The sequence below is a fragment of the Podarcis tiliguerta genome (assembly GCF_965153285.1).
Source record: "Podarcis tiliguerta genome assembly, chromosome: 3".
Taxonomy (NCBI): domain Eukaryota; kingdom Metazoa; phylum Chordata; class Lepidosauria; order Squamata; family Lacertidae; genus Podarcis; species Podarcis tiliguerta.
In genome coordinates this window covers 59,355,676-59,367,724 of record NC_139536.1, presented here as the reverse complement: position 1 = coordinate 59,367,724, position 12,049 = coordinate 59,355,676, and the positions used below count along the sequence as shown (strand labels likewise).

The 12,049-nt window shown below is 37.1% G+C and overlaps 1 protein-coding gene across 15 annotated transcripts in view; it reads right to left on the bottom strand.

Annotated features, from left to right (window-relative positions):
- Window positions 1–12,049, bottom strand: part of REPS1 (RALBP1 associated Eps domain containing 1) — a 37,048-nt gene that overhangs the window by 8,142 nt on the left and 16,857 nt on the right. For 2 of the 15 annotated variants that reach the window (XM_083434901.1, XM_083434907.1), the window contains exons 5-13: window positions 11,509–11,573; window positions 10,800–10,962; window positions 10,205–10,268; window positions 9,130–9,284; window positions 8,027–8,163; window positions 4,054–4,134; window positions 2,291–2,378; window positions 986–1,087; window positions 266–338 (exon numbers count right to left, since the gene is read on the bottom strand). In XM_083434901.1, coding sequence (XP_083291027.1) covers window positions 266–338; window positions 986–1,087; window positions 2,291–2,378; window positions 4,054–4,134; window positions 8,027–8,163; window positions 9,130–9,284; window positions 10,205–10,268; window positions 10,800–10,962; window positions 11,509–11,573 — 928 coding nt within the window. Of the gene's footprint in view, window positions 1–265; window positions 339–985; window positions 1,088–2,290; window positions 2,379–4,053; window positions 4,135–8,026; window positions 8,164–9,129; window positions 9,285–10,204; window positions 10,269–10,799; window positions 10,963–11,445; window positions 11,574–12,049 lie in introns of all 15 variants that reach the window. The other 13 variants (XM_083434912.1, XM_083434898.1, XM_083434904.1 and 10 more) reach the window with 9 other exon arrangements.

The window sequence follows — 12,049 nt, the reverse complement described above, 5'->3', positions numbered from 1 at the left end:
AATGATGGGAGTTGTAGTCCCAAAACATCTGGAGAGCCAAGTTTGGGCATGCCTGACTTAGGAAGTGACGAAGCAGCTCTTATGTCAACACAAATACACACAAAAAGACCAATCAGGAAATTGACTCCTCCTAGAATTATGAATTTCTTTTAGAGATTACCAGGCTGTGTGTCTGAGGGGACAAATTGTGGAGTAGGAGCTGGGTACTTTAGCCTTGGAAAGGAGTTGCTACTTTAACATCATTCATATTTAAGCATCTAATTACCGTTGTCTTGTTACAGTGCTTCCAATATGTTCTGGGTCAGAAGTAAAGGAATCTGAGCTGCTGTAACCATCTGCTGATATATAAAAAAGAAAATCATACATTGCATTAATCATGTTTTGATTATTCCACAGCATAATCTTACGGAATAAAACTTTCAAGTGACTTTTCTATAAATATGGTATATTGGTCACAAGTGACACAAAATTGATAAGCAAAACAAGTTTCCATACCAGAATCTTCCTACAATGGATCTGGCCTCTTCAACATATATTAGATCATATCCCTTTACTCTGGAATAATCAACAATACCTACTAGCCCAGGGGTTTGTACTGCAAAAATGTACTTTACTATTTCCACTACTTCGACTGAAGATCTGAGAAATTATATAGGTCTGAATGGATTCCAACTGGCTAGCAGCTACCAGACACAATCCTTAAAGTATGTGTAAAGAGGTCTAAGAGAGCATCAGAGTGGCTAGAGTGTGTTAAAGAATAAGACTTCTCAATCCCCAACTCTGAAGGATGCTTCACATCCTTTTTCAAACACAAAATAAATGTGCATTTTAAAGGGTTTTCCACTGCACACAGATGGACAGGGTAGCTGCTGAATGTACTACTTCCCCAAATCTTGAACTTGGTATTGGGTTACAGCCATTTAACTATTTGCAGTGAAATGAAATAGGCTTACACCCTACTAGGAAAGAAAACATTGATACTTGCCAACTGTATTTCCTCCTACAAATTTTGCAGATGAACTCATTTTATTTTCTTCTACAAGATCAGGTGATTTTACAAGTAAAGGACTCGTGGGATTTGTGTGATCTAAAAAGGAATAAAGTATATATTTAATTAGTAACAATAAGTTAGTCTACCTCTCTTCTTATGGCAAATTTCACCTAATGCTCAAAGTCTGACACCATAGTAATATGTCAAAATTAAACATTTTGAACAACTAAGATCATAACTTGCATTTCTGGCCACACATGTGTATATGTGGATATCAACTCCCCTATCCATGTGCATCATATCACACACCAATCCCCAGGAACAGATTTTGGGGGAATGCAAAGGGAAGGGAAGACTGAAAAGCCAAATTACATGAACAGAATCTCTGTTCCTTTTAGAGAAAGAAAAAGCATTTTTTATTTTATTACTAGATTAATAGCCACTCATCAAAACATGCTTTTGAGTGGCTTACAAAAGAATAATACACAATATTAAAATACAAGACAATAATTTTAAGAACATCAAAACTGCTCAAATGCAACATAAAATGATATCATTCAAGTCTTTTATTTGTAGGGGTTTAAAAGTCTGTATTATAGAAAAATAGCATAAGAAGCCACAATTACATTTTTTTTATTCAAGCACCCTCATTAATCCATGTACTTGTTGTCTGCATTGTCTTACTGTATTTTTATACTGCCACTTCTATAGGGAGCTCTACTCAATGCCACCTCCCTTTGCAATTTTAGCTTCTCAACAAATGTGCAAGCTAAATCAGGCTAGAAAAGTGTGGCCTGGTTCAGATGCACATGAAAAAGACTTGATCCTGTCAACAACCAGCTCCCTTTTCCTCCTCAAGTAGGGTCCCTATGCTGTGCTTAATTTTGACAATGAAAGCCAGATTCACAAACCATGGATTGAAGATGGTTTGTTTCAACAAGCTAGTTTTTCCCAATTCCAATGTAACAAATTGCAGATAGTCAAAACCAGAAGCTGAACCTTCTGATCTCATGGCCATACCAGAGAAGCTGGGGGAGCTGAGGAGCCCTAGCCTCATTCACACAATTAAATGTGGCTAGTGAATCGCTTGTTTCTCGGTTTAGCATTTCATGTGAATGTGACATTGTAATAACGGAATAGAATAAAACTATTAATGGCTTCAAGAACCCCATAGTGACAAGATCAATGGATACCAAAATGAATACATTGTTTGATAGGCTTTCAATAACTAATTATGTTTGTGAAAATTAATGTTTAGCTACGTAGAGGTTGTTCTAAAGGCACCACCTAACAACTTACCATTTCCAGTTCTTTTAAGTTCCATTTCTTGCAAATGAATTTTGCTTGGAGTCATTCTAATAGGAACAGGATGAACAATAGCAGTATCCTAAGACAAAGAGGTATAAATTGAACTTAGCTTAGTCGAATTAATTGGTCTAAAGTTGATAGCTTAATCAAAAGTTTCATTAAAAAGCTTGAATACTAAAACAAACTCTGTTGCAACTTTGTTGTGATACTCAAAACAGTACATGACAGCTCTTTCACTAGCAATGTACATGGAAGCATATCATTTGCTTATCTGCATTGGGCAAATCATCACTGGAGCAAAGCTTACTGGCTGCCCCTGTTAAACAAACACTTTAAGTAGTTTGCATACAATATTCTAATTGCACAAGGTTATATGTGTTTCTAAACAAGTTGTTCAGGAGCTCATGTGCCTTAATTTGTAGCAATTTACATGGTGTAGCAATTTATATGAAAGTATATAATCACGGCACAGTGGCAGCTAGACCACACTGTGCTGCACACTGCTTCTGTTGTACAGCGGTACGTGTAACACAGGGCTGGATAAGATTCTGCTGGATCAAGCCAAAGGTCCATCATCCTACTCTCACTATGGCCAGCCAGGTGTCCATAAAAAAACTGGCAAGCAGGATGCAAGTGCAACAGCACTTCACTTCTGGCCCTCCAAGAAAAACTATGGATCTACAAAAGCTGTCATCCCACCCACTTGCTGCATTCCACCTGCCAAGATGCTTCACAGCCCATCCCACATTACCTACTGCTCAGCTTTTGCATTCGCAAAGAAAAAAGTCTGTGCCTTTAGTACCGTTTTTCTAAAACAGTATGACAAGTCACATGGGAGAATGCAGTTCTGCTGAGGGAGACACTACAGCACACACTGATTTTCCTCTCATCAGATTTAACTTACCAACTACGGAAACTGCAGACAGCAAGAGAATATACAGGAGCCAGAGATGTTCCTTTCTAGTGCTTTGCTCAGGCAGTGTGGGAGTCATTCACAAAGCAGTGAATGAAGATTATACACCATCACATGCCCAATACATGGCTCTCAGTGAGATGGGGTACATGAGGGCAGAGTATGTTTGTTAGAGGACCTGAAATTAAAAACTGCGAGAAACACCACACTATGGAGAATGAAGGATGTATATATGACTTGGGCAAATTGTCACATACGGGCCATTATACAGACAAGGAATGCCTGTTGCCTTGGTGTTGTCCATAGAGGACAGTGGTTGTGTTCATGAAAGCAGTGACATGTACTTAGGAGAAGTAGAAAAATGAAGATTAGCAAATGCGATTACATGGTATCTATAAAAAAGGGCTTTATGTGTGGGCTTTGGGATGAAAGGACTGGATCTGCATGTGACTTTGGCTGTCCTTGTTCAAACTGGTCTTTGGCAAGTTACCATACTTATTTTCTAATTTCAATCCTGTTTTTCAGCACAAGGCAGCTAAAAAGTGTCACAGCCATAATGAATAAGAATTTCAACACACTCTGTACACTGAAGATACTTCAAAAAAAATGAACAGACTGCATTTTATTTCTTGAACTCATAAAATGTTCTATAATTAAACTTGAATCATACTGCATACATATGATTCCTCCAATAAATTTTAAAGCAGATACAATTTATGACTTCTGCCACCATTTCCCACCAAGCTTTGTAGAATCATGCATTAACAGGCAAGATACAATTAATGAAAATTCAGAGTTAATAAAATTAATTTCAAACAAGCAAGCTAAGTGATTGACTTACAGGATCAGCTGGTGCAATGTTAGAATCAAATTGGGTCAGAGTTTGTGAGCTTGAGGAGCGTTCGCTAAATGTCTCCCACTGCTGAACAGACAGAGGAGAGACAAGTCAGCATGAGAGATGGAGTAAAGGTTTCCTGGAGAAGATTTAAGGTAGTTCAGAGGTTGCAATGGCAGTTGTTTTATTTGCAAAAACTGTCAACACACACATTTTTAAAAATGTATTTTGAGCTTGATCCTTTCGGCTTCTCAATGCTACCAAGAATTTAACTGTTAAATATTGCATAGGGTATGAGCAAATCAAGAGATTTCCCTTCTGTGAAAGTAAGTGTATATGTTTTAACAACAAAATCAAGCTACTGACAATGGAAACCTCTTATAATGTCTGATCATGCTGTATGTGTAACTACAATGGGCAGCATTCAGCTAACAGATCCATGTCAGCGCGATGATTTCCACTTGTGCAATGGGAATTCCCTCCTCCTTCCCCATCCCATGCCATCCTAAAAATTTCAACAGAAGGGTGGGAAATGTGGGGGGCACGTTGGTGGAGGGGTGGGGGAGAATGTTTCATTGCACAAACAAAAATCCTTGCACTGATGGAATAGTCACATAGTGCTACTTTGGATACAACCCTGTGTACTCCAATTTTTCCTGGATTTTTGTATTAATTTTCACCTCAAAATGAATCAGGAATAAAAGCTACAGATAACACGTTTACAAAATTACCAACAACTTGCCAATGCAATTCCCGAAGCAATCCTCAAAAATGTTTCTAATCTGAGTACATTTTATACCAGTGTAGAAATATTTAATTTATAATTGAAACAATGCTGAGGATTAGAAGTTCAAACTCGGTAAATCAATAGGGAAGTCCACCTTGGCAATCATTTCAACAAGATACAGGACATGCTCTGGCATAATACACAACTGCCAAGTCGGTTTTTCATGCTAAGAAAAGGAAAAAAAAGACATGGACACAATGGCAATAACCAGGCATCAAAGAAATTAAGATTTGATCTAGGATTTGAAAGGCAGATTACTTGTAGAAGATTGGTGTTAATGTATCTCACGTTAGTGGAATGGTGAGTAACTTATTAGTCAAACCAAAACACTTCAGCAACCTCTTTCAGGTGGTCTTTATATCTTTTCCCAGTAATATGGGCCCACTTATCTATAAACAGCTGCTCAGGGATAATTAGATCACATGTGGCTGGGAAAATGTATAAGGGGCACATGAAATAATTAATATGCATTGATTTGCCATACATATTGCTTAGTAAGAGCTCTGAAAATCAAATATTTCCTATCATAAGAAATAATAATTCCAGATACAGAAATATTATGCTCCATTTAGAAAAACACACTTTATGAAAACTTGTATACCCTAAGAATATGAATATTAGATATAATGACTAATCCATTATAACTAGACATGTTTCCTCAAAAGCAGTTCCCCATACTGCATGTGGGCTGTTTGTGATATGGCATGGAGGTTAGAAGTTCCCACCAGGCCAGCAGAATTCCTTGGAATGAACCTTAATCTGTTTAGATTCTACCCAAGATAATGCCTGATGTATCAGGGATTTAAATCTTAATGCTTTCTGTTGATGGCTGCTAAATGCCACAACATCATCCTGCTTGTGATGTATGTCAGTACCTGGCAATCAAATCAGGAACCTAAAAAACAACAAACAGAATGTTTCCTACCTAAGAAGAGAAATCTAGTGGGGAGCTCTGTTACTTGAATTACCTGTGGGGCCACTTCTGTCACTCATCATCATCCCTTGTTGACCCTGATTCTGGATATTGTACTGACTTCCAGAATGTACAGTATTACATTTTCAGGCCCTAACCCTGTCTGATACTGGTGATACTTGTAGAGTAACAATTAATAAGTTCTGGTCATTAACTGCTACACCTTTTTAAGTGGACAATGAAATAGTTTATAAAGGAACATTAAATTGTAATGTTACTGAAAATATTCTCACACTGCTTCCACTTGCTTTGCTAGATGTTTTAGAGCATTGTATTTCACAACAATTTGATCTAGTTAAATGAAGAGTAAGTTACTGCGCATTATGAATTATAAGTGAGACAGTAGCACAATCTTTGTTATCCTAAAAATGCCAGACAGATTAGCATGTTGGACAGTAGATATATTTTAAATAAAATAAAAAATAAATCAATTTGACAACCCTAGAGGCAGTTCCAATATGAAGAATCAAGACTCCTCAAGAAGACCTAACTGTTAAAAACAGTGTAAGAATTTGACATAAGTTAACTTTCCAAGTAGGTAGGTGAGTGTGGGGATCACAGCATCTTTAAATACAATCTCCACATAACCCCCAACAAACCAAACAATTCAAAGAAAGGCAAGTGAAATCGTAATATGAAAATTGGATAGGTTTCCCAAATAAGCAAAACAATGCAAAAGTTCATTCCAAGAAGATTAAACATGACTTAGCAAGTATTTGAACCAGATTACATTTGTACATAAAAACTCAACTGGCCTCAAGCCTGCCATGAAATGTAAACATATTGAATTTCCTACGTAATTGTTTACACTTTGATTTGGCAGTATATAGGATTAATAATTCAAAAGAATCAGAGTGCTAAATGCTGTCCTAGAACTTTTGGAAATATAACCCAATACACATTAGTCTTAGTAGTATTTGTCAAGCATTCTGTATTACTTTCATTTTAAAAAAATACACTACCCCTTTTTTGCTGCTTTTCTCACTCACATACCTCTGATCTCTTGATTACAAGGCAACATCTTTCAATTCATTTTCTTATAGTATATCAATTGTGTGAAATAAATAACTAAATAAAAATCATATGCCTGGGTATTTTTACTCATTCCCCACCTCTAGGCTTGTAACTTCGGAGGAACCTTGACATGCCAATAACTATTGGATGCCTGAAGATTTACATATACAACAATTTAGGAATTGCCCTGTAGGTTCCAACCAAGAAAGGTAGTTTAGGGTCCGCTGGAACAACAGGAGCCTCTGAAAGCTTACAACTGCAGTGTGAAAATAATGGCCATCTCTAGTTTGACACCAGTAACTTGCAATCATGAGACATACTACCTCACATACATTCGAAAAGCAACTATTTTGCCTAATAGCCATTAAGACATCTACCTGTCCAATAATATGGCAACTCTTAAAAAATTTCATTTGTTATTGTTAATTATTACCCTTTGCAATAAGCAATGCCATAATTATGCATACTAGGCAAATCAATAGTAATTTTTGGCCCTTTTTTGAATCAAAATTTCTCTATAATTATGCTTATTAATTGAGCCAGCATAGCATAGTAAATGGTAACTGATATTTCTGCTGTTAGAATATGTATTTCTTACCTAGTGGATTTTACTCAAGTCTCCTAAATGTTATATAATTACTCATCTCCTTACTATGTGATGGGAGGGCATACTATAGGGTGGGTGCCACTACCGAGAAGGCCCTCTGCCTGGCTCCCTGTAGCTTTACTTTCGCAGCCTAAACAGCAGCCTGGATTACCACAGATCTTGACAGTGTAAAACTTGCCTATGTTTTCAGGACATTCAGGAGGATAGTTTGGAGAACTTGAGATCCTCCTAAAAGACCTGTTCCAATCTTGGTCTTCTGCACAGGCAATGTTACTGTCAAGAAATTATGCCACCGAGGTAACAATAGGCCTAATGCTGAGTAGAAGACATATCACCGATGGAACAGTCCACCTTTAATGATTACGAGTAAGTATAGATTAATAATTAAATATTTGAGCACCTATTGACAATCTCAAAATATACCCTTATGTATTATGGCTTAGGATCAAGGCCATATATTTCTGCTCAGTTTATGCAGTGAACACTCAAAATGAGGTACATAAGCCAGCTTTTATGGCACAGTGGCATCTAGTTCATATGGTGCCATACATTAGATTTTAAAATAAGAAACTTTCAAAGTAAGATACGGTTTGCTAACCTCACTGCTTTGATTCAGCTCGGGCCATGTTTGATTTAGTGATGGCATTGACGGTGATTTGCTTGGAGGTGCTTCTGCTGGTGAACTTGCATAACCTACCTCACCAGACTGATCCCCTGCTTCTGAAACAGGAACCACTATGAAAGTCAAGCACAATTGTGTGTTAACGTCTTAATTAGGTTTCAATTCAAAGCTTTACTAACCATAATTTGTTCTGTGTATCAATCTCACTTATTACAGAAGCTTGCTTGTAACGCAAGGTTATCTATGCACATTACAAAATATATACACTGCAGCAGTGATAATTTAAAAATTACAGGGCTCAAGGAATGTAACAGTATTCTATTTTAAAAGGTTTTTCTAGCAACACTCTTGCAATTTAAATTAATAAGACACAGATACTGAAATAAGCTTGAAAACGGGATTTACAAACTGGAGGAAGTTCCAATCTCTCTTCTCCTACAGAGTTGGGAGAGGTGCTAGAGTCTCTATTAGTAATAGACCCTCATGGAAATTCTACTCCAAAAGGTCCCAACCTTCAAGGGCAGCCCTTGGGATATCAGCAATCATACTAAAGTCTCAGACAGGAACATTGATATAATTTTCATTAACTTATTTGTGGAATCATAGGGATTTCATATATTGCTTTTGGGTACATGAGTTTGCTAAGATCAAACACCCTCGAATCTGTTTACTTATAGTTTCCAAAGAACAGAGCTGTCTGTCCTTGGCTACAAAAATGTAGTTGCTAGCTTGAGGCATCATACTGCAAGTTCAGTCCATTCTAACTTTTCTCACCACCTCTCACCACATTTTCAATCGTGACTCTAAAACCGTGACTCACAATACACAAAACCACCCCAAGAATAAGAAATTGCTTCCTTATTAACAGGTCTTTGTGTTGTACTCAGCTAAATTTTACTCAGTGCAGACCCACTGAAATGAATGATCATGACTAGTTTAAGTCCATTAATTTCAATGAATCTACTCTGAGTCAACCTTAAATTAGTACAATTTACACTGTAAATTTAATGTTGCCTAATGACATCCTACTTTTAACAGTAGTTTTAAAGGAACAAAACTCTACAGAAGAAAGGAAATACCTGCTGAGTCCTCCAAATCAATCAGTTTGGGCATTAAACTTTCAGGCAGTTTCTCAGGCAAGTCATAGCCATTCTTCCTAGCAACTACTAGATGGAAAGCAGCACAGAATTCATCCAGTGTTAATGCGCCATCTTTATCAAAATCCGACAGCTCCCTGAAAAGGCGAGGGAAAGTATTACTTCTAAACTATGTTTCTATTGAACATCACTTTTACTGAGAAAGCTTTAAGCTCACATCACAAAGGCTGGCACTCTGCTTCTAAAACGAGGTCAATGTTCAGCAATTTCACCTTCCCACTACGGTCCACTATGCATCCTGAATATCTGCCCCAGAAAACTGGAGTACCATAGGTAATAGCATGGGTGGTCGGCACAAGGGACTAGAGGGGAAGGTAGAATTGGCAAAAATCACTTCTTCCCATTTCAGCCAATGGGAGCCTTCTGTTACAAAAAAGAAAGAGCGAGCAACATGGGATCAAAGATACTATATACAACGTTGCTGAATCAAATGTTGGGCTGCTATTCTATACAAGAAAAGTGAGTTTATTGAGAGGTGGGTTAAGCCTAGACTTCTTAAATGTCCTTTTAAGTAAAACATGAGGAATCATTCAAAATATTTGAATGCAAATTATCTGCAAAGTATCGGTTCAGCTGAGCTACCCCTTGGGAAGCTGTTAAGTGTTCACCTTCTGTTCACTGGTATATTGCCTTGCTGAAACTTATCAAGATATTATTTCAATATGGTATTCAGCAATATGGCGATTTATAGCACAGCCATATTACAAAAGGGAAGCTTTATTTCAAAATTAGGTCAGATGAAAGTTTATTATTTGATTTAACTTCTAACTGTTCAAGCCTATACATCTACTCAGATGTAAGCAAATAAGTTCAGTGATACCGCCTGCCAAGTATGCATGTATACGATTGCAGCAAAAGTTACACTGACAGTGCAGGGGATATGTTTTAATGTAAATTATGAAAGGTAATTTAAATGCTAGGCATTTCAGCTCCACAACCAAAGAAATGTGATTTGAAACAAAGGAACTTCCCCAACCTAGCTATATTTCACACTTACCAAATGTGCGAAAGTTCAAGAATAGGAAGTTTTGATTTTGTAAAAAATTCTTTAGCTGCAGAACCTGAAATATTAAAACAATGACGTTTAACTTTGATTCTAAAATTATAACTTGGAAGGATTATAAGTGTATTGCAGGAAAAAAAATATGTGTATTGCAGAAACACTGAAAATAGTGAGGTTCTAAAGAGATTTCTTCTATCTTCTAACGTTAGTTTTAAAAATTATCTGGAATCATACTGTATGCAATAATATAATTGTAGCACTCATCACAAAACTATAATGGCATATAAATGGTATATAAAGTCCAAGAAAATACGAGGTTGGTGCCTAAGATTCCTTTCTATAAATCAGAGGATTCTATAAATTAGCGGATTCCTTACACTGCTTGCCTCACTGTTCCAGAGGATCTTTTGACCCACTAGAACAGATTTTGGAGGGCACATGGGAAATCAACAAAACTTGCCTCTCCCTTCCATTAGCAAGAACCAGGAATGCAACTCTGCTTACAGAATCTTAGAAATCAACCCAGTGTCTTTACTAGTAAGAAACTAAAATATGTACTCTTGTAACTTATGTGTTTAAAAGAACTCACCTGGAATATATCCGTTTAGATCAGGTTGAATGGTTTTAAACTGATTTATGTAATATTGCCTTTGTTCATCTGTTATTTTCCAAGGATCATCATAACTACTTGATTGCCTACGAATTTCATTTGTTGTAGTAACTGATGCTACAGTTCGGACTGTTGTCTGGTCCTGAAAGGAAACATTTTTCTTCAGCATTATATAAATGTATCAATAGCCTACCATTTTGTATATTGACCTAAGAAAGGAAATGAAAGTTATTTATTGAAGTAGCTTTAGAAGTCTTCCAGTTTGTGCTGGTTAGGTGGGATTCTAAAGAAAGTATTTTGAAAATATACTTAAGATAGAAGTAGCAACATTCATGTAAGCAACACAAAGCTATGAAAACTATGCAAAGAATAGTTTAAAATAATTATAAGGACAAAGAAAAGCTGAAAGTTAGTTTTGCATATGCTGGCAGGTTAACTTAAAAGGTTTGCTTGATCAAGAATCTTCAGTGACAGAGGTTATTTTATGTAAAGAAGAATAGATCAGAGACTGATCTTAAACACACTCACATTTAGAGTCACGGCATGAATCTTTGGTGACAATATGAAAATGACTGACATTAATTGGAATGAAGCAAATCAAAAGAATACTAATAAAATGTCACACCTGGACAGAAGCAGGATGCATGGCTAAAATAGTACTGGTTGGTGTGTTATCAGCAAAACTGACCCAGTTTTCTTGGTGCGGTGGTGGTGAATGGCCAGACCACATGGGATCACCAGTATTACAGGAGCCTGAAAACCAAAACAGTTCAATTTCAAGACTGCCACACAGTCTATTCAAGAAAAGTCATAACCAGGAACCATGGGACAAATTCTGTGAGATCACATGATTCTAGATTCAATGCAGTGCCACATTGCAAAATGTTCCTAAAACTGAGGGATACTAATGTGAGTGGGGTGCTGTTCCTAGGAAAACAGGGGACAGAAGCGGTACCCGGAAACCTGTCTGTGAACAAACACTGGCTCCCTCAGCCTGAAGTGAGATGAGCGCCACATCCCATAGTCGCCTTTGGCTGAACTTAACCATCCTGTGGTTGGTTTTACCTTTACCTAGGAAAACAAACAATTCCCCAGCCCAGAACAAGGTTCACGCAGGAACCTATGCATCCCTTTGGTCCCTGGTCTATAATTTAATTCTGACAATCAGGCCAAACAAGGGCTTGGTAAACTGGGAAATGAATCAGGCATAAAAGCTCCCATTACCCTTC